At 39.8% G+C, this 22,740-nt stretch overlaps 1 protein-coding gene across 6 annotated transcripts in view; it reads right to left on the bottom strand.

The window, feature by feature from the left end:
• Positions 1-22,740, bottom strand: part of LOC101847754 (protein Jumonji) — a 67,590-nt gene that overhangs the window by 19,270 nt on the left and 25,580 nt on the right. For 4 of the 6 annotated variants that reach the window (XM_013086663.2, XM_013086662.2, XM_013086664.2 and 1 more), the window contains one exon: positions 9,848-19,447. In XM_013086663.2, the coding sequence (XP_012942117.1) occupies positions 12,335-19,447 (7,113 nt within the window). In that variant the 3' untranslated portion in view covers positions 9,848-12,334. Of the gene's footprint in view, positions 1-469; positions 649-1,366; positions 2,517-9,847; positions 19,448-22,740 lie in introns of those variants that run through there. The other 2 variants (XM_013086666.2, XM_035971745.1) reach the window with 2 other exon arrangements.

Genomic DNA, 22,740 nt, shown 5'->3' with positions numbered 1-22,740 from the left:
AGAGTGCCAGGACCTGACGCATGTGTCAGGGGACACTGTTTTTGTACACCATGCAACCTCCATGCAGTTGCTTTTTTTGTAGACATTCAAATTTAACTTCTGATCTTGATCTAACAAAACTCATATTGGTTACTTTTAATAGCAATGAGCACAGCAACAATGTATTCCAATAGTTCTGTGGCATTGTTTTAGCTATACGCGTCTTGCAACTTTTCTTGCAACTTTTGCAAATTTTTGTCGCAACTTTTTGCAACTTTTGCTATTTTCAAATGAAACTTTCTCTGAGGACAGATAAATTAAGTTGCATAATTTGCAATAGAAAAAGAGCCCCAGGAGAAAAACAATCCCCTCTCCTGCACATAAACGTACAAAAATGGACATAAAAAAGAAGAAAGGCACAGACTAGCCTGACCACAGCCGTACTTCATACTACAATCGCATCAAAGGTTGCACTTAAACTCTACGTTACCTTCCAACTTGCAGGCGGAATGATTTTGCACATGCCATAGCTTTCAGCCATTGGTTGAATCTTATTGATATATGCAACTGGGTCAGCAAACTCTGCCTCTGAAGGTCGGAACACAGGCACTGTTGTTTCCTCATCCAAGTTTTGAGAGGCAGGTGACGACACCCCAGAGGATGGTTTAGCTGGGAAAGGAAACAAATGCTTGCTTAATTTCAAATTGTATAGGGGGAATTCCACATACTATTGTAACAAAGCGTAAAATCAGAGATTCGTGTGCATGTCTAAGGGCGTTATCATTGACATTTGTGGTTCTAGGTCATTGTTAGTGTTAATCGTTTAAGTTGTAGTAGAGGTTTTACGGCGTTCCCAACTGCATAAGGTCATATGAGCGCCAAGGGGTGGATGTCAACACAGAAGTCCTTGCAGGGAATCAGACATACTCTGCTCACCTCTCTAGCTTCAACAGCACAAAGTCTGCTTCGACTATCAAGGCACCCCGGAAATAGTGGGTTACAAGAGTGCGACAAACATACCAAAGAAGTAGAGGAAAATGACGATAGTAAGGATTAGGAAAGGAAAAGCAGCAGTTCCCTGTTGTAGTTCAGGCATAGTTATTAACATGACATTGGTGGATCAGCCCATTTACAATTCTACTGGGCATTAGAACGAGAAATGTCCCCCCTTTGGGAATGGCTTAAAGACACTTCAGTCAGTGGCACTGCCCCGGGGGGTCAGTGCATTGTTGAAGCTGGTTAAGCCATTACATCAGGAGATTATTTTGCAGTTCAAGATGACAGTTACAAAAGGTGATGGTGGGATACTGAACATCTGCAGGAACACATTAAAGTAATCTGCATGCTGGATTAACAAATTTATCCGTAATTCCGAAAAAAATGTTACCTCTTTTCGGAGGTGTCCTCTTCAAGGATGACGAAGCTCTGTCTTTCCCATCCTTGGTCCCCTGTCTCACACCACCTGGACCATCATCACTTGCATCTTGACTTGTAGACAACTTTCTGGGTTTGTCGCCTGTGTCAACTTTACGTCTTTTATCAACATCAGCATCTTCAGCACCAGGTACATCATTACGAGAAGACGAAAGCCTTCGTTCAAGTGGTTTTGGAGATCTAGCAACTGACTTTATCTTCGTCTCTCTGTCTTGATTCACATCCATCTTCTTTGATGGAGAGCTGGCATGGCTTGTACTCACATCTTCCCGTCTCTCTAACACTGGTTTGGTTTTCTTCACAGCTGCATTTTCTCTCCGAGCTCGCTTCAGGGCCATTTTTGAGGCAAGAAGAAGACTATACCCTCTTGTCCTCACTCTTTCAAGAGGCCTGATCTTGTAGGGCCTTCGGGGCTTTGGTACCATTGTTTTTTTCTCTTTCTCTGTACCGTTACTTTCATGCTTCTCCCTGTGCCCATTTCTCCCCTCTCTGCGGTTCATTCTTTTCCTCTCCCTTGATCTTTTCTCAATCTGGACTCCATCTACGTCATCAGTCACATCTGATGGCAGTCTCCGTCTACTCACTCTAACAGACTTTGAACTTTCTCTTAATCTCGAGCTAACTCGACGAGTTGCACTTCGGCCCACTTTTGATAACGATGTTCTTTCTGTCCTCCTTTTCTTTTTGGCACCACTTTCCTTCTCCTCCTCTTCCTCTTCTTCTTCCTCCTCCTCCTCCTCATCATCATCATCTGGCTTCACCACCTTTCTCTTTCTCCCTCTAGTCTCCACTTTCAACTTCCCCCGAGCCTCTCTCTGGTTCAATCTGGCAGTTCTTGTTTGTGAAGACGATAACCTTTGGGTGTTGGACCTAGTCGAAAAACCCCCTGCAATCTTAGCTGACCTTCCCACAATCCTCTGGGCCTGCTGGCGAGCCACGCTGGTTAACTTGCCCAGCAGACTCTTGCGGGCACTGTTGACCTGTCCCCGATCCACTGAAGAACGACTCTTGACTTTGCCATCCGTTGACTTTGCCGATCTGTCTGACCTCTGAGAGCTTGCTTTGCCAGACTTGACAGGAGTAAACGCCCCTGCAGGAGTTCTCTGGAATGAAGAAAGAGAAAAAACACTGCTGCTGAGACAAAAACAAAGAAGACTTTTGAGCTGGAAGCAAAAACTTCCAATAACATTTCAGTACAAGACAGAAATCTATAACATTTATGCATGCAAGTGTTGTATCCAACACCACAGGACATGTGTTACTGTTTCCCAGATGATATCTCTTGAAAATAAATCATGAAGCATAATTCAAAGGAAGGCTATAATCTGAAAAAGAAAAACTTATAAAGGACTTCACTGTCATAAAGGTTCAACTGTTAAAATAACAAAACAGTTTTTTTCTCTGTCCTGAAAAATTTTGCTGTCAGGTCTTACAAAAATTTAAGAGAGAGATCTATATATATAAACATTTAAGTTTAAAAATTAAATTACTAATCCCCTTTACTCTCGTTTCATGGGAAGGAACATAGGATACAGATAAAAACACAAAAATATGCTCCGCAAAAACATAGACGCATTAGTAAAAGACAGCCATAAAAGTTAACAACAAAGGATAATGTAAAGAAACAAAGCAAAGGCAATTTCTATCTATCTCAAACATGTAATTACACGAGTAAAAAAAATTCTTTACTGTGCCTTTAAAGATTACAACCCCCTCCCAAAATATAATTTTTTTTTCAAAACTTGGATCCAGCTATAAAAATTGCTTTTGAAAGCTCCGCAAAAGCAACAGAACACAAATGCAAAACACTTGTAAGCAAAACAGATTCAGCTTGCTCAGACTGTGGAACCACTGACTTAAGCCAAAAACCATGTTGGAGACCAATGCTGACGTGACAGCGATAGAGTGAGAAGCTGAAGTTCAAAAGAAACACCCAGAGACGAAAAAAATTACAATAAATGCTGTACCCAGAATTCCAAGAAATGACAGAAAAGGGTTCAAAAGTAAAAGGTTTCAACGCGACCACTTGCCACATAATATGTATTAACAAATACTCCACATCTTAAGATATTGTCAAATAAATACAGGAATAAAGCTTGCAAAAGACTGCATAGATCAAACACCACTGAAATCATTTGGTATATTCATATAAACGATATATCCATACATACAGATGTGACACATAATTGGGTATATGGCACAGTTTTCATACATAAGAGTTATTCTGAAGGGAAAAGATCTCTACTAAATCTAGTTTTATAAAAAATGTTAGTAGCAACATGGAGAGACACAAATCATAAGTAACAATTTACAAGCAGTCGTGCTGCTGATGATATTCTGTACTGCAAAGCAAGGACATGTATGAATTCTGACAATCTATGAAAAATTGTTCATATGTCTAATTCTCTCATTTCACACGTACGATATTTGAGTGGTCAACAAGACATACATATAACTGTTACACTGACTCTTTGAGTGGTCAACAAGACATACATATAACTGTTACACTGACTCTTTGAGTGGTCAACAAGACATACATATAACTGTTACACTGACTCACACACTATAAAACTAGGGACAGCCTATTGGAGTTCATGAAAAGCCTACATGTTTTGAAGACATGCAATAACATGGAAAAGCACAGAACATCAAGAAACCATTGCATACATTTATACTTCATGACTTCATGCAACTTTTTGTTCTCTTCCATTGTAAAGATAAAACTGTATGTATTTATAGAAGCTAGGGATCAGCTAAGATTAGACATTTGTTCTGGAACATTTCAAGCCAACATTTCATCTAGTAAGAAGAAAGTCCTCGAGTGCCCCTTTTCAACTACACCTGAAGATGAAGGGAACAACAAGCCAGCGTAGGAGGGCTGTCCCAAAATCAACAAGAAAACAGCTGTAAAATGAAACAGCTTTGTCACAACTGATAATTGAGACTCAACTTAAGACATCTAATTGGCTGAACATTCCTTTTTATATCTCAGCGTAATCCCCACGAACAGTAATGCGTTTTTGCAATCGTCAACTGAGAAAATACATGCCATCTCTGTAGAACTTTGTGTCAAGCAACCAAAATACATCCCTGACATGCTCCACATGGTATGTCATCGGTGAATTTCTTCTTCACTAAATATCGCTTCATTGGTCCTAACAACATGAAGTCTGAAGGGACAAGATCAGGACTGTGAGGTGGGATTAGGTAAAAACCTCCCGACCATATTACGGTAGCCATTCCTTTGGTGTCCTTGGCGGTGTGGGAGGCGGCATTGTCAAGTTACAAGATGGCGGACAGATGACGACCTCCAGTTTGCTCATCATGTAGATGCACGTATGCCCCTCGATTGCACCTTGCTTAAAACGTTTTCAACATTAATCACTTTCTCAAGTTCAGCATGAATTTCACTGATATTTTTCTCTTTTGTGTGAAGAAATCAAATTACAGCTTTAATCCCTTCATTTGACGAATTTCACATACTGGGTGCAATATATCCCCTGACAACAACTTTGTTCGGAATTGAAAAATATTCAAAAGTTACTGGAACATGGCCATTTTCCTTTTATTCTAGAACAGTCCTCATAACTATCGTGAAGTGTATAAAAACCTAATAGCGCACAATTAATAATAAATAATAATAATATCAAGACTTGATTAACTGTCAAAACTAGCGCTTCATGTTCAACACATTGTTAGTTGCTTATTTCACCTTTTCTGTCCTCTTTTACCGAAAAGTGTACTCATGTTTCAGTTTCCCTATCCATTTTTCCTGTCTGATGTGAATATGCTTCCAAGGTATTTGAATTCTTGTACTTGTTTCAGTTGTATGTTGTTGACACGGGCTCGAAGTTTCCATTATTTCTGTCATAGTTGTGCTCATTTTCAGTTCCTACTCCTCACATGCTTTGTTCAATTTAGTGGTATGTTCTCGGAGGCTGTCCTGGTCTTGGTGTAAGGAGGCTCGAACTGCCAGCAAAGAGAAGTTAATTAAGTTGTTCTGGGTTGTCATTTGCTTCTTGTGTTATTTATTTTGTTCATGCACACTGCCAACTTTGACAAAAACAAAAACAAATCAATTTGACTGTTTAGGATACTTTAACTAAGGGAAAGCAAACACACTGAAAGTCATGCATATTAGAAAAAAATCTGGGGGGAGAGTGAAGAAAAGACCCAAAAACAGTGAAAATAGACCTATTGTTTGTGAAAAGACAAATAATAAGAATCTACTTTTGTACTAAACAACACTTAAATTTTAAATATTTTGTAATTTTCCTAGCATCAAAGCATGGTTGAGAATTTTTTAGAACAGCCTTAAAACGGATTACATAAACAACAAAACTAAACCATTATATGAATTGTGAGACAGCGTGGTGGAATCAGGCTCTCGTCAAAACAATCAAAGTGAAGAAACTTGCATTTTTCCGCAGGTTTGTGAATTTTTATCAAATCTTTGTTTTTTGACTCGACACCTTTCATGCCCATTAAGGAACTATTTCTGTGTGGATTTTTTCTGAAAAACGTTGATTAAAAGCACAAAAAATGTACATTTGCTGTTAACATGGACTCTTAAGCTAAGGAAATATCTAATCTTTGGCAGCAATTTTCTCACTAATTTTACCTCTGAAAACAGGTGACCCCACCCCCTTCATTCACAAATATCTCGACCTGTATTCAAGACAAATGGATATTTTTAAAATCTAAATAAAGACAAGTGAACAAGCTTGAAGATGATGCCAATAACTCTACATGCCCAAAAATTGACGAGAGCCTGATTCCACCACGCTGCCTCACAATTATTAGATGGCACATTCTCAATTTTGAGTGTCGCACAAAAAGACATGAAAAACCATCAACTTTAAAATGATTGCTCTGGAAGAGAGCAGTGCATCCCAGAATGATCTAGCACATCAATACTCATGAAAAATGTTTCAGTTTTTTAGGATTTATCCATTTATTTACCAGTATAATCAAAGGCAAACAATCATTTTCTTGTTGATGCTCATGAACCTGTAGCCCTTTGAAAACATGATTTCTCTATAAGACACCATTATGTGAGGCAGCATGGTGGAATCAGGCTCTCGTCAATTTTTGGGCATGTAGAGTTATTGGTATAATCTCAAAGGTTGTTCACTTGCGTTTATTCAGACGAAAAAAATACCCATTTATCTTGAACACAAGTTGAGATATTTGCGAAAGAAAGAGGTGGGGTCACCTATTTTCAGAGGTAAAATTAGTGAGAAAATGGCTGCCAAAGATTAGTTATTTCCTTAGCTTGAGAGTCCGTGGTAACTGAAAATTTATATTTTTTGTGCCTTTAATCAACATTTTTCATAAAAATTCACACAGAAATGAGTTCTTTAATGGGCATGAAAAGTATTGAGCTAAAAACCAAAAATTTGATAAAAATTCACAAACCTGCGAAAAAATTCAAGTTTCTTCACTTTGATTATTTTGACGAGAGCCTGATTCCACCACACTGCCTCACATATGAGTTCTTGACACACATTTCAAGTATTTCAATTGTGCCAACTCCCATAACAATAAGAAGCAAGCACAATGAGCATATTGAGTGCATATATTACAATACATAAGCTGGGGCTTCACTTGTCCACGCCACTCCTGTCTCCCAAATCCAACAAACATTTGCAGAACACTGAAAGTGGAACTAGATTCAGCACGTCCACACAAACACAAAATTTAAAACACAACTTTTGATTGACAAACTCACATCTTCCAGCTGCTGTTATCCAAAGAACCAAACACTGCAGCATGCACCAGGAATTCATCCATGTCAATCCAGAAATTTTCAATCTGCTTCACTTGCAGCTGGAGTGCTTGCCAAAATAACGTCCATTCTCATCTCCAGATGTGATGCATGTTTTATTATCATTGGTTATTATATATATGCAATTGTCAGTTTTGCTGCTATAATTAATCCTGCAGTCTTTGACCACCTACCCCACAACCCACAGCCATGTTGAAGAGGGTGGAGGTTCTTATGAGTAGTTCTTTGTTACTTTTCACATTTCGAAATACTTTATGGAAGTTCAGGTTCATGATTCAAGCCCTTTCAACAATCCTTCACAAATCAAAATGAGGACAAGAAAGGAAATGAATATGGAACAAATTTGCTACATCAATTAGAGTGTCATTTTGAAGAATCAAGTTCCATGGATAGTGAGGTAATTTTACATACAGAATGGGAGTTGCAATTCCATGGAAAGAAAACACATGTACTTCAAAAGAGCTTTTTGGGGAAATTGAATATTACAGAAGGTATATTATGCAGATCTGCTTGATTGAAAATGCTTCCATTTTAGCTTTGGTAACAGTTTTAACATCAAGGGGAAGACCTCGTGGAACCTGGAGAAGAGTCACGGAAATGGATGTACAGAAAAGTGGGAAGACGTTGAGTGACATCCAGCGACTAGCCCAGGATAGGGAAAGGTGGAGAGTGTTTGTTCGTGGCCTATATCCTGCCCCAGGGTGAGAAAGGCAATGATGAACAGTTTTAACAGCACTTACGACTGCATAAGGTCATATAAGCATGCTTGAATGCTTCACCCTCTCATTGACACAATACACATTAAATAGGGAGGTCCAAAGCCCTCAAGATTAGGAACTCTGTCCCAAAAGAAAAGGAAATCTTCAGCTTCTGACACAATTGTTCAATGTTGTCCCCTGTGTGTGTGTGTGTGTGTGTGTGTGTGTGTGTGTGTGTGTGTGTGTGTGTTTGTGTGTGTGTGTGTGTGTTGTGTGTATGTGTGCGCGGGTGGGTGCGAGTGTAAGTAGGTGGGTGGGTGGGTGTTGTTAAATGGTTTCACAATGTTCATTGATTTGTCAGTTGCACTGAATGATGATTTTGAACTGTGCAGCCCTTAGACTTAGAGCCTTCTCCAAATAATAACAATTCCTATAATTTAAAAAAAAGTTTAATATTATCAGTATTACTACTATCATTACCATGCTGTTTTCATATGTACGTTTCCCAACACGTATCCAGTACCAACTCGGTATACCTTGACCTTAAGCTATTTCACTTCAGAGATAGGCATGTGTGTATGATACTAAACACAAGGATTAAAAAAAAATATATACAAAAATATATACCTACATGACATGCTTAGCTGCAAAAATTAAATTTCTCTTTCCTTAATTTTATTTCAACCAAACCAGCAGAAGAACCAGCCATGATGAAACTAGTAAAGAAAAGATAGAAAAAAAAGTTTAATGGTAACAGAACAAGCAGGCAGATATTTTTTAAAGTCATACACGGCTTACTGTTTTACTAATATCGATATTACATTTTGTTCAAATAAATCCCTTCATGCGCAGTAGGCTATATCTGTTACCCCAGGTGGACATAATGAGAGAAAAAAAGGGAAAAGATCAATGCGAGAACAGGCAGTAAAAATAGACTGAATCATTGGTTGGGTTTAGATTTAGACTCCAGGCTAACTTTTCATTTCTTCATCCATCATGAAACATATTCGTCCTCCCATCTTCAAAGTGCCTCAGTCAGTAAAGTGAAGAAAGGGGAATTTTGGTGCAGGTCGAATGTAATACTGTATTAAGACATGACCAAATCTTTTTGAAGATAGAGCTAACGGTACAGAGGGATACAGAAGAAGGAACAAAGGAAATAAAACAGACAAAACACACCAAGCTAAGTGCCCCAGACTGCCAATTTAAAAACATAAATATCTTTGCTCCAATTCTAATTAAAAGAAAGCGGATTCATCATAGATATTATTTGCTGCTGTACAAGTGATAGTGTAGGCAAACAGCAAGTTGTTACACATCACAAAATCATTAAACTGACAAGAGAACAACACTTCAAGAGAAGGAAACTCAAACAACTTCACAAAGAAATTGCTTCTTCATTTATTCACCCAAACTACAAAAATGCATGTCAAGAACGAAAATTGGTGCTTTCAAACTAAGCCTTATCATTTGGTGCAGCTTCAAATTAAAAAAAGAAAAAAGGTTAATAGCAAAAGCTCAAGACAGCGCCTGTTTAAATATAATCAACAGCCTTCCACGGGCCAGCAATTTCACATTGATTTCTTTAACTGTAAGAGACAATGGCAGAAGCCCAGGCACAGAGAGACAGACTAATCCAGCAGAGAATGAAGCATGGGGGAAAAAATCAATATTGTGGTTGTCAACAAGAGAAAAATTTTAACCAAGCTCATACTTGTGTCCCAATGCAGATCTGGCCAAACTCTTTTCTACCATGTCTGGAATAATTTTAACCCTATCCGTACGCCCTGGGGGTCATTTTGTACCCCTGGGGTCGTATCTTTCATATTTTAGAACACTTCTAAGTACGAAGATCTCTTTGAAACTTTCAGTATTTCTCAAAAAATCATTTTGACAGACTGCTATGCAAAGCGTACGGATCAGATTAACCAGTAATTTCCTCTTCGGAAAGTGGAGGCACAGAGTTCCCCACATTGAATGGATACAGTAGTAAAACACGACGTACAGATTGGGTTAATCATTAATAGAATGACTTTACAAGTTTCCCCCCATTAAAAAAAATAATCAAAGAGACTGATAGACAAACTGCTCTATGCAGGAATCAAATTCAAAACTTGTGTATGCAACTGTGAAGAGCCTTTCCATTAAATCACAGACCACGGTACTGCTACAATAATCTTTAAAGAACTGGGTGCCACCAACTCATAAATTAATGACAATGACAATGACAATTTCTGGACTGACACGGCCAAACAGCAAAATCCTTAGCCACCTGTCAGGAGAAAAGGCTCCGATAAAAAAAATTCCAAGAAAGACTAAAAGAATGTATTTCCTACTCAGAATCGAACCCCACACAATTTTCCATTTTGGTCCACCTTGGATCTTGCAGCTCAAACAGAATGACGTATACCGTAGTGAAGGACAAAATGTGTTCACTGAAGTGTTGGTGCATGACTAGGATGGAAATGAAATTAATCACCATTGAAAACTGAAACATTAATATGGAAACTTAAAATCAGTTAGGGAGTAATTGAGTAAAAATGGCGGAATCCCCATTCATTCTCTCTGTAAAAATGAGTCAATGACAAAGGCACAGATAACATTAACATTTTTAAAATTGCAAATATTTTGCAGCTCGCAATATACCTGTTCAGGTATGAATTTACAGGCTTTTTTTTTCAGAACCCCCTCCCTTCCCTAAGTACTCCAAGTAATTTGAACAGCAAATGGCAAAACCAGACATTTAAAAAAGAGCAATGCTTGGAGCAAAGCAAACTGGAAATGCACAGCAATATCAAAAACTTTATTTCACTAGAAAGCATCTGAACTTTCATTGGATAAAACAAATAAACAAAAGGTTTCGAAAAAGCAGAAAGCATTCTCAATCATAAAGCTTCAAGGTAAGGCTGTCATCTACAGTGTAGCCATTACAAATTACAATCATATCTTGCAAGGAACACATGTGGTTAATAATAAGACTGAAAATAAAAAAAGACCAGACGAGGCCAGAGTGCTAACCAAAAAAACACTGACGGTATATAACTAAAGTCATGACTACAGACAGTTGTTTTTTTTATCAGAAAGCTGTACAATGGGAGTTGAAGGAGAGAGCATTGAGCATGCTGACATTTTCTGGTTCACTGACATCATTAGCATGCCCACACCTCTTATCTCCACATATTTTGTACAATGAGCAGTAGATTTCAATATGAAAACGATAACGATGTTTTGTCTAAGTGCAAAAAGTCTTTGAAAAAGAATGCTCACACCAAAAAAATGTGACCCTTCAAAGCATACAACGAACATATTTGTGACCTCCATCCCACTTGTTTTTCTTCATCACAGAGGCTTTTTCAAACAATATTTTATGCCATGTTTTCAGGACACTTTGCATAGACAAAAGTAGAATTATAACAGTTATTGATTCTTTTAAACATACCTTGATAACAAGAGATCTTCATTGGCCATATCTAAACATGTCTGTTCCTAACGTGACTATGCAGCCTTCATTTGAGGATTAAATACACCGTAACATGAAGGGGATCAGCAATTTACAACATCCTGCTGCACCACAAAATACACTTATAACTTAGGAATCTTCTGACCAAGTTATTATCATTTTATGGCGATAAAACTTCAGTGGCTTTTGTGCACTTATGTCAGATACCAGTCGTAAATTCAAGCAGTCAGTGATATTATCTAGCCAAAGAAAAAACACCATTTCAAGAAAGGATCCAGGCATTGTACAGGCAGTTGCACTCCTTGGCAATCTTAATTAATACTAAAACTAACTTTGACACTTCTGTAAAACAAGGCATAGACCTTTATAAATCAATCCACCGACGCATGTAATAGTCTAAAAATAAGTGTGTCTTATGACATTGCTTAGGCTTTCTTTTTAATAATCCTTATTTTTAAATGCAAAAACATTCCGTTCTCTTTCCCTAATCATCGTAAGCTCTTGCTACCTGTTAGTGAAGTATATATCATAAACACAGATTCACACCCATAACCATTTCACAGAATATATCAATCGTTTTTATCATAACACCCATTTTGCAAGTCAATGAATCAATCAAATTGGCAATTTTTCAGATTCACTGCCTTTAAAACACATAGACAATATGATATATCATAAATATATAAGAATTTCATTTTAAAGCATATCAAATTTTACAATACATTTAACAACTTTCTTCAAAAGTACAGTACATTCATTGGAAAATGTTCAACAGCTGATTGTCTATACGACCAAGAACGACATAACAAGAAAGTACCAGCAGCAAGAAAAAAAAAAATTGCCCAACATTTGCAATTAGGTTAAGGCTTGATTGTCAAACATAAAGATTTCTCATTCTTCAGTACACTGTAATATTTAGGGGATCAGCAACTCACATCCTGAGGCACCACAGAAATACACAAACAACATTTCAGACTATAGTACATCATATTCAGTATCTGAACAAATTTCAATACAAACGACGGGCTCTTTCATATTCAGAGATTCTTGGGGCCAGCAAGCCCTATCATTACTAGACTGGGTCATGCCTTCACAGAGCTTATCAAAAGACTGAACAATTTTGGACACATTCTTTTTGTTATTTGAAAGAAAGACATCTTCACCTGCGTTCTTCGCAATTGTTGACTGAATGGAAGATAATGCTTCTTGAGATGGCCCTTGCCAGGTATGCAGCAATTCGCCCGACGTTGTGCCGCTTTCACTAGAAAAGGTCACATGTTGATTTTCCCGCACAATTTCATTTTTCAATAAGGCTATCTGAGCATTCAATTCTTCCATAATGACATCCAGAACATTTTCATCATTGTCTTCTTTTGCATCATCCTGAAGTGCCCCGAGTAATCCAAGCCTTTGTGAATTGAGCTCCACACCTTGTAGACTAGGGAAATCTAAAACCGCCATGTTAGGTACGCTACAGGACAGAGAGACTGGAAAGGGTGAACGCGTGTGGGGCGTAGACTCTGAGTAAGAGGACGTAGCAGTACATTTTGATAACTCAACTACAGGCTCTTTACTGGGACAAGTCGTGACTAAAGGACTGTTACTTGTACTCGAGCTTGAACTAAAGGTGGCAGATGATGATGACAAATCCTCCGGTTGACTGGTGTCGTTCAAAGACAAACAAGTATTTGCACACGACTCCACAGCACTTTTATTATCCTGAAATTTTTGCTTCTTACGGACCTTTTGATTAACATTGTCCTTTTTTCTTCTCTCAACATTTTTCTTGCCTCTTGAGGAGAAACTCTTAGGAGGCTGCGGTTGGAAGTTGCCTTGAGAGACAGTACAGGCAGATTTTCCTATACTGACATCTGGGTTTAGCTGAGGATATTCAGAATGAGAAAAAGAACTAGCAAACGTCTCTGGGGGAGATGGAACAAAAAACTCTGGGCTTGACCGTACATCAGATAATGGAGAGAAAGACGCCCACACATCAGAGCCTGAACCAATCCCATCACTCACTGATACTGCATTTTCTGGTATTACAAAACTTTTACTTGCTTGCAACAGCTTATTACAATTCCTGTTGTTGAAGTTCTGTAAAAAATCATAACTGGCACCAGGTGAATCCCACTGTGGTTGGTATGAAACAGATCCATCAGAGTTCCTTAATCTCATAGATGATTCTCCAGGATCACGTCTTTGGGCAATGCTTTGATTGACAAAAATATCCTGAGGGACGGGCCTGCTGTCTTGAGATTGAGAAATGCTTGGCAACTGAGAAGCCACAGGCAGGAAGCAACTAGGCTGGACTCCATTAACTCCTCCAGACGAGTCTATTTCTGGACCTGTCCAGCATAAAGGAAAACTTGATTTTGCATTCTCAGTTATTGGACAAAATGGTCGTGGAGCAGTTACTTTCAGATAGCTCCTGCTTTGACTGCAGTTCGCCTGAACACAACAGCTTGTCATTTGCGAGGCTGAAAATTCCTGTTGACAAGTCTGAAAAGAGCCAGGCATGGTTGTGAGTTCCCGAGCGGCAGATGCAAGGGTCTCATCTTGAACAAACACTGATGAAGATGAACGAGGGGCAATAGGGTCATTGTTTCGGAGATAAATGCTTTCCTTGAGACTACACAAACTGTCTGATCTAGATTGAGATGTCAAGAGTTTCCCTTGACTATTTTCAGTCCGTTGAAGGGTAGCACTAGACACGGCCGTACTTTGCTTATCTGTATTGTGTGCACTGAGGCTAACGGATTCATGAGTGGACTGAGAACTTTGAAGATTGGATATCTTATCCCTTAAGATTCTCCGAGATCCAGACTTTTCCACTTTGGTGTTTTGATGCCACTCACTGCCAGGATCTCCAAAGCACCGAGGGGGTTTGCTCCCCTTTGAGGAAAGGGCACAACAAGGCACATTTTTTTTACTGGTAGAGGTAATCTGTTTTTTATCTAGAATCTCACAACTCTGCAAATGGCCATCAATCAATGCAAAGCCCTGCCCTGTGTTAAGACTACCGTAACTGTGAAGCAAGATCTCTTGGTTTTCTCGTCTGCCAGCAGGGGCAGGGTTTGGAATATTAAACCTCCTTGACTGGCTTTTGAACACTCTTGGCACCGGAGCTTGCTGCCTCTTATCACTAGCTTGCGAGCAGTTGAAGGGACGGTTCTTGCGAGAATCATCTAAGCTTCGAGAGTTAGAAAATATCTGTCTTTTCTTGTGAGCTGCAGAGAATTTTTCCCCAGTGAGAGCTGTTGTCTTACTCGACACTACGACAGAAGTGGAAGAACAAGAGGTTGAAGCTATTGCAACCATGTCTTCTCCGGGAGGGCAGAAATTTTGCCTTGTCCCATGTCCTGATAATAAATCGCTTCTTCCGACAGCTAGTGATCCTTCACAGTTCTGGAAAATTCTCTTCACGGTCATGTCAGAAGGTTCTTCTAAGTCTGCAGCAGGCCTGGTGTTAGGACAATCTGGGCTAATAGGATAAGAACTAAGAGCACCATTTCTTTTACGAAAGAACTGACAACCTTCATCCTTGAAACCTGAGGCCTTTTTCCCCTTTTCACCTTCGCTACGTCTGCCTTGATAACAATTTATTTGTTTCCTGGCATTATCATTCATTGTACTAAAAGTTTGCTCATTCAGTTTTCTACTGCCGGTTTCTACCGTCCTCTGCTTCGTTGCCAAATCAAGGCCCACAGCAAGGCCAGCATTTACTATGTGTGGCTGCGTTAATTCAAAAAGCTCCATGTGCTCTAAACTGCTATTACTCCCGGTAGAGCTGCTGCTGCTGCTGCTTCGACTACTGCCACTGCTTCCACTGCTGGAGATGAAACTCCTTCCACTGAGAGACAAGTCAATGACAAAGTCGCTAGAACTCTGCAGCTGGGCATGGAATACATCATCCTTGCCATTGCTACAGCTGATGGCAACATTCAGCTCCTCCATTTTGTCATCCAAAATAATGACTTCTTCCATGACTTTACAAGATTCATCAAGTTGCTCATTTACACTGCTGGAATTATTTTTGTTGCTTGAATTCAAACTGCAGTCCGATAACCTTTTCATGCTGAAGTCCAGAGGGGAATCTTTGCAGAGAGATGAATCAGCCTCTGAACTGTCAGTCTGGCAGGAAAGATCAGTCTGAACCTGACTATCCTTACTTTTACACGAGAGTTGAGAACTACCAGAGCTTTGAGATCCCTTTTCTGAGCTCTTGACTGAATCTTCACTAACAGGGGATGTTTCCACACCCGAACATCTAATATTCTCCGCTTGGGTTGCCTTATTAAGCTGTTGAGTGGTTATGTCAGAAATAGAACAGCTTTCAACAGAACAATTGCTTACTCTTTTCCCATCAAAACTTCCTGTGGGGTCAGTCTGATTAGCTTGATCCCTTTTGACACAAATGTTGTTTCTTTCATCAAGCAATTTTGAAGAGCAGTTATCCTCCACATTGTTGTCTTCAATATCATCCAACTCGATAATAACTTTAGTCTCTTCTCTACAACTATTAGTACTTACATTGGACTGATTCAAGTCATTATCAGTCTGGACAGATACATGTTTCGGGCTTGATGATTTGATTACATCAGTTTGTAAAGGATGAACTGTATCAAGACAGCTGTGTAGAGAGGGGGGAACAGCAGCAAAGCTTTCCACTTTTACGTCTGCCTGTCCCTGTGTTTGCTCGTCAGAACAAGGGGGCTCCACATGGTTAGAGAGTACACAGCCACATTCACAAACTTTACGTGTTTTTGGAGTGTTGGCTTTCCCAACCTGTCCACGTGAGTTAGAATTCAAAACCAGATCTTCCATTCCCTCTTTAACATTCTGCTGCTTCTGTTCATCATCTTCACAGTCTCTATTTACAGTCTGCGTTCCCTTCTCATCACCTGCACGGTCTCCACAGCCCCCAGATCCGATACCAGACTGATCAGTCGCTTCTGATGATAAGAATACTGTCCTTGGTGCGAAGTCCTTATCCTTTGCCATGTTCACTTGATTTTCTGATTTTTTTAAAACTTGGTTTCCATCTGGTGAACTGTCACCACTGGGATAACTAGTGCTGGTTTTAACAACAGTACACGGGCAAGTAGAATATGTTGATGACTGTTGGGCATTTTGCGATTCTCTTGAATGCTGTATCAGAAACTCACAACCACGCTCTTTACAGACTTCAACACTGACACTAGGCACCTCTCCTTGTTCACAGGGTACCACAGACTTTTGGGAAATAGCTGAAGTCTTCCAAATTGTCTCACCAGTTCCATTTTCATCTTTTGTTAACTGCGCATCGTCACCGTTGTTCACAGCAACACATGTCCCATCAGGGCAAGCTTTTGTCTCTTGAAAGCTGAAATCAAAGAAATTCTGTTTATCATCTTTCAGCTCATCTTCCTCTTTTCCAGGACTTTCTTTTGACAAATCCTTCTCTTCAGCTTTATGCGCAGTATCAGCTTCGCCACTGAGGCTGTCATCTTTATCTACAGTTGATGTGCTGTCATCTTCAAACCCAGGTCCAATACCTCCATTTTCCCTGGTGACCTGCAAACTACTCTCAATGGTCTCCTTACGGTTGAACTTAGCAAAGGCAGAGATAACCCTGTCTCGCAGAACAATGCTGTCTGCTAACTTTGTCGACTTCTTCAACACTTTACGGCTCTTTTGCCACAGATGCTTGGACTTTTTGTGAACATCTTTATCAGAAAAGGGAAGCTGTGTCATATCTTGATTTTTCACGAGAAAACAATTATTGTCTAAAACAGTTCTCTCTTCTCTTTGAGAACTCAGGTTTTCAGTACCTATGTTGAAGCTCCTGTTCTCTTTAGGCGCAGAGTTTTCGCCAAACTGCGGGGTGTGGGTTTCTTCACTTATAGTGTTTGGTGACAAAGTTTTCCTTCTCAATACACCCGACATCTCTGTGCCATGATCCCCAAGACCGAAGCCATCCTCCTTGCATTCTATATATTTATCATTATCATCAAGAGCGCTCGATACAGAGTACGCGACACCATCAGCCTTTAACATCTTCACAAACTCACCCTGAAAATCTTTAGCTTTGTAGTTCTCACTCCTCTTGCCCTTAAATTTCTGTACAGTGTGAGTCACTTCTCCCATTCTGCGGACAATCCGGATTTTCAGCTTAGGTACTTCCTTCACCAAACAGTATCTCTTCTCTCTTTTCCTCTTTCTTTCTAATTCCTCTTTTTTCTTTTTCCTTCTATGTCTGTGATGAGTATCCTCTCTTCTCTTATTTTTTCGTCTTCCAACGTTCTTTAAACTCTGGTCTTCTATTAATTCACCTGCACTTTCCACATTTTCAGCATTTGTTACAGGGAATAAATCCATGCCTCTATCATCAAAAGCAATACGTTGAACATGATCAACCTTTGCTTCAATATCTACATCAACAAGATCCAGTTCTCTATCACCCAACCCCTCATTACCAAAGCTATCAAAACCTACCTCACAGTCCTCGTTCCCTTCATCAATCACACTTGTGTCATTGTTACTAATACAGTACTCACTGCCCAGTATATTTTCAATCTCTGTAGCAGATGGCAAAGGGTATTCTCTATCTAGCAATGAACTCAGAGCGTCGATCAACTCGGCAGGTTTGTTCACACTGTTGGAGGGACAACTTTCATGAACATAACTAGATTGTGGTCTGCGGCATGCACAAAGGCAATATTGACAAGAGGAACAAGAGACACGACGGACAGAGTTATCATATGACGCACAGCCCCGCAACATCGGGTCATTATGGAAGCAGTCATGCACTAAACTACTCCGGCAGTCACAACGGTTTTCATGCAACAAAAAAGATGAGTTAGTATTCACACCACCTGAGTAAGTCTTCCCACATGCATGCAAAGAGCACAAGGAGTTAGGAGAATGAAAGTCTTGGCAAGAAGATTTAGAGTGGTTACAGTTAGTTGCTCTAGAAGCATTACAATGATGCTTGTGGCTAGGGGGGCAGTGAGTCAGAGGGTGACTGAATGTGAATGAAGAGAGGGAGTCGCTATCCAGACACGCAGTGTGGGGTGTTCTTGAGACTGCATGGCCACAGTTGCTTTCTGATGCAGACAAGGAACCTGTTGTATGGGCACAAGGCTTGGAAGTGCAGTAGTTGTGATGCTCATTGAGTGGTGGATCTTCTCTCACAGCTTCAACAAAGTACTTCTCAGCATCTGTTATGTTTTCTCGATGAGCAAATCTTGTGGAGGGTTCAGGCAAAGCACAAATTGAAGACGCGAGAGATGTTGAGACTGACGGAAAAGTATGGTCGATTGATGACACAGCCGATGGCGTCAAGTCACAGGAAGTAAGGTCTATTTGTGGCTCGGGGGATGAGGATGATGACGATGAAGGAGGAGGGGAAGGAGAATGGGTCAGGGAGGGTGAGGAAGAGGACAAGCAGCCCTGTGGAGCTAACCTACAGCGCTTGCTCACACCTAAGCCGGGTGGGGAAGCAGGCAGAAGTGAGTGGTGAGAAGCAGTTACCTTGTTGGGGCTTCTGCCAGACAGCGCTGAAGACGTTCGCTTCCTGTGGATGCTGCTGTGCACAGCGGAAGGGCCTCTAGACGACGACGAAGACGATGTCGAGGAGGAGGAGATGCCCCTTGCAGAAAGGTCCAAGGACGAGGAGGAGGATGAGGTCCCCAGCTTGGAGGAAGGACAACACACCAGCGGTGAGAATTTGCCCACAGAGCCAAAGTAAGAGGAGGATCTGGCCGAGCGAGCAGAGGACATCAAGGACGGTGGAGTGAACTCCCCTGGGAGCACACCACTGGCCTTGGAAGGTGACGGAGATTTCTCTGGGGTGAAGTAGAACTTGTTACGATATCTAGAAGGTGGGGTGTTAGTAAGCCCTGACACCGGGTGCAGACGAGAAGGGGAGGATGAGACGGAGATGGGAAAACGTGCCAAGGAGGGGGAAGAGGAGGAGGAGGAAGAGGTGGATACCTTGCGCTGCAGGCCCTGGCGCAGACTCACGATGCCACGGGCCGTCTCTGGGGTCCCAGCGCTGGCCCGTGCCGCAGAGTGTTTCGCCAACAGACTACTGGTCCTGCCAGCCTGAAAGCACAATTGTTCCTCTATAAATTTGGTATCACAGCATGGCTCGACTATACAAGGGACATAAATATGAAATGAACATGTTCTCAAAAAGAAAGAAAGAAACAAACAAAGAAGTCTAACAAGTACTCTCATAGAGGACATTAATAGCGAAGTCAAAACAAATGAATACAGATAAAAGCTAGACTAAAAAAGATGAAAGTGCCAAAAATACAAAACTATCAATTACTAGTCCACCCCCTGCCCTCAGCTTTGAGCTAAGTATTTGTTTCTTTGCTTGAGTAAAGAGAACCACATCAACATAGCAATTGTCATTATGTCTAGGGAAAAAGTAACACAGACAATATGATCTACAGAGGAAAAGAAAAGGAGAACAATCCACCAAAAGAACCTCCAACAATCTCATCAATTTTTTTGCCCTTTTACTTTGATAAGTCACAACAATTTTTTAAAAATGTAATTATGTGAAGCTTGAATGCCTGTGTGCACCCACAACACTTTTTTCTTCTTCAGAAAAGACTACTATGAGTTATGCTTATACTGAAGTATTTTTGTTGTTCTCCGAACTAGTGATACTTAACCTGGTTTGATCTCATCACACACACACACACACACACACACACACACACACTGTGTGTGTCCATTCTGTTCACCCTATTAGAAGAGTTTGGTGAATGCACTAACGAAACGAGGGGTGCAGTACCTCCAATAAGGTGAAGAACCATTCATCCAATAAAAATATTAGCATTTGTATAGCACAAATTTCTGCTCATTAGCAAGCTCCATGCGCTTTATAATCTTATTATTGTTACCTGAGCAAATCTGATAGTATTCTGAAACAATCTCAACTTCCTGGGAAGTGTGCCGAGCAAGCTGCCATTTTACAGGTGATAAAACACTAATAAGATCTCTCCCTGTCTATGGCCGTGTACTCATTTACACCCGGGAGAAGTGAAGAAAATTCTAGTAAAGTGCCTTTCCCAAGGTAACAAAACCAGGACTGAGCCTCAAACCTCTGAACCTACAACCTCACCATTATGAGTCCATTTGTCTAACCGCTAGACTACTGATGCCACTCCCACTCCCAGTGTAAGTAGAGAGACCCTTGAACATCATCCACTGATTCAAAATTGTCACAGAGCAGATGAAGATTTCTATAGAATTCACTTGTATTAATTTACTTTCTCAGCTTGGTATTTGAATTTTACAAGAAAAATCAGTAAAAATTACGGCAGCCTACAAACACAACCACACAGTTCAATATTTGTTGTCCAGTATTGGACCTTCTGCTGAAGGCGCGATTTCTATTCCAACATGGGAAGAATTTTTATAGAGTGTCTCCATCTTTTTGCTAGGATGTTGTATCCTTCTCAGTCCTGGTAGGCCTGAACAGTGGCCACCCCCTAAATGATATAAATAGTGTCGATGGGGGCATTAAACTTCTACAACTCAGTTCGCCTCCTTGGCAGTAACAGCAGAGATGGTGTCTAACTCTTTTATTTAGCATCAAAAAGGGGTATAGTAAAACATTATCTTAAGACTAAAGAACAAAGACTTCGAAGAAATAGAGACAAGGAAATAGAAATACAAACAAAAATTCGCACCATCGTTTGCGAGAATACGACCAAAGCTTAAGTTGTTACTACAACGGCAGCTGTTGCTAGATATACAGAAAGTCACTGGCACTTTCATCAATTCTATCACTGCTACTACAACTGCAAATACTAAAGCTATTACTACTATAATTACCATTCCACTTCTTCCACAGCTACAGTTTTCACTTTAGCATCACTGCTTTTACTACCTACATTACTCATTTCATGCTCCTGTTTATACTTTATGTCCTTTGGTAAGAGTTTTACAGCACTTGCAACACAATTAGGTCATAAAAATGCGAAAGATTAGAGGTGTTACAAGAGAGTAACAAACACAAAAAAGGAGGAGAGACAAGGACGAGAGATGTTTGATAGGAAAGAATAAGCAAATCACATCAGAGCACAGGCAAACCAACTACCTTTCAGTTGAATAACTACTTCTGCTACCACAAGTAAAGACTTTACCACTGCAGCAAGAGCTCACGAACCACGTGCTTTCTTATTCCAACTTCTTATTTCCAGTTGTTATGTAAATCACTTTGAAATTACTGAATTCCAGTAACGAATACGGAGAGTTCAAACAAAATTAAACTGAAATTCTGCAAAAAATGGGCATTAACCATAATGATTTTGGGAACAAATTGAATACTTTATTTTTTTACAAGAGAGAGACTGACAGAGACAGACAGACACACACACACACAGATAGACAGACAGATAAACAAACAGAGAATTAAGAGTAATCAAAAACTAAAGGACAAAAAACTAATCTCTGAAACAAAATATAAAAACACAAAGAAATCCAACTAGACATGTAAAAAATACAACAAAAAGAACATATATGAACAAAACTCAGATATTGTAGTAAGAACAAGCTAGCACTCAGCTCGTAAGCCGTTACCACAACTGTGTCACTGTCAACAACAGCTACTCTTATGATTACAAAAAAAGACGGATGCTTTTACTGCTGTTACAGTCGCTTATGAAATAAATATATTCTCAAATCAAGTGATTGAAGGGTGAAATTTTCCTGGAGCCGAAATAGAATAGTTAAATACCCTTGACTAAGTATACTTTTAACACGTGTTAACAAATCTATGGATGAAAGACATTTCCAAATCCAACATTGAGGCTTGCATGATCTATGATTTGAACCAAAAGAACTAACAACTGTTGAATCCATAAAATAAACACAAGCAAGCTTGTATATGATCATTAGTCATTCCCTTTCAAAGTAATCTTGAAACTATTTGGTATGTAAGATTGTCTGCAGTGTAAGCTAAACAATAACAATAGTTTTCACTTCTCAGTAAACTCGATCTTGATGGATGTAAAGATTTTATCAAACAACAGGCTATCAAAAAAAAAACCACACAAACAGAATCTTTCGCTGATTCAATAAAGAATAAGGCCCTAAGCAAACTACTGAGGAAACCAGTAGATAATTTTTAAATTTGTTTTTAAAAGCCTCTTATATGTAAGAATACATGATGTTTAAAAAGCTATTTCTGTTGTAATGCATACTGATTATAAGTTCCAAGATTGTATTGAGCCTTAAAGCAAAAGATAACAGAGAGAGACAAAGAGAGAGAGACAGAGAGAGACAAAGACTGACACATAAAGCATGGAGCGAGAGAAAGAGAGAGGGAGAGAGAGAGAGAGAGAGAGAGAGAGAGAGAGAGAGAGAGAGAGAGAGAG

Source organism: Aplysia californica, unplaced genomic scaffold (genome assembly GCF_000002075.1).
Source record: "Aplysia californica isolate F4 #8 unplaced genomic scaffold, AplCal3.0 scaffold00490, whole genome shotgun sequence".
NCBI lineage: Eukaryota > Metazoa > Mollusca > Gastropoda > Aplysiida > Aplysiidae > Aplysia > Aplysia californica.
The sequence above is the reverse complement of the archived record's forward strand: the minus strand, read 5'-3'. Positions and strand labels throughout refer to the sequence as shown.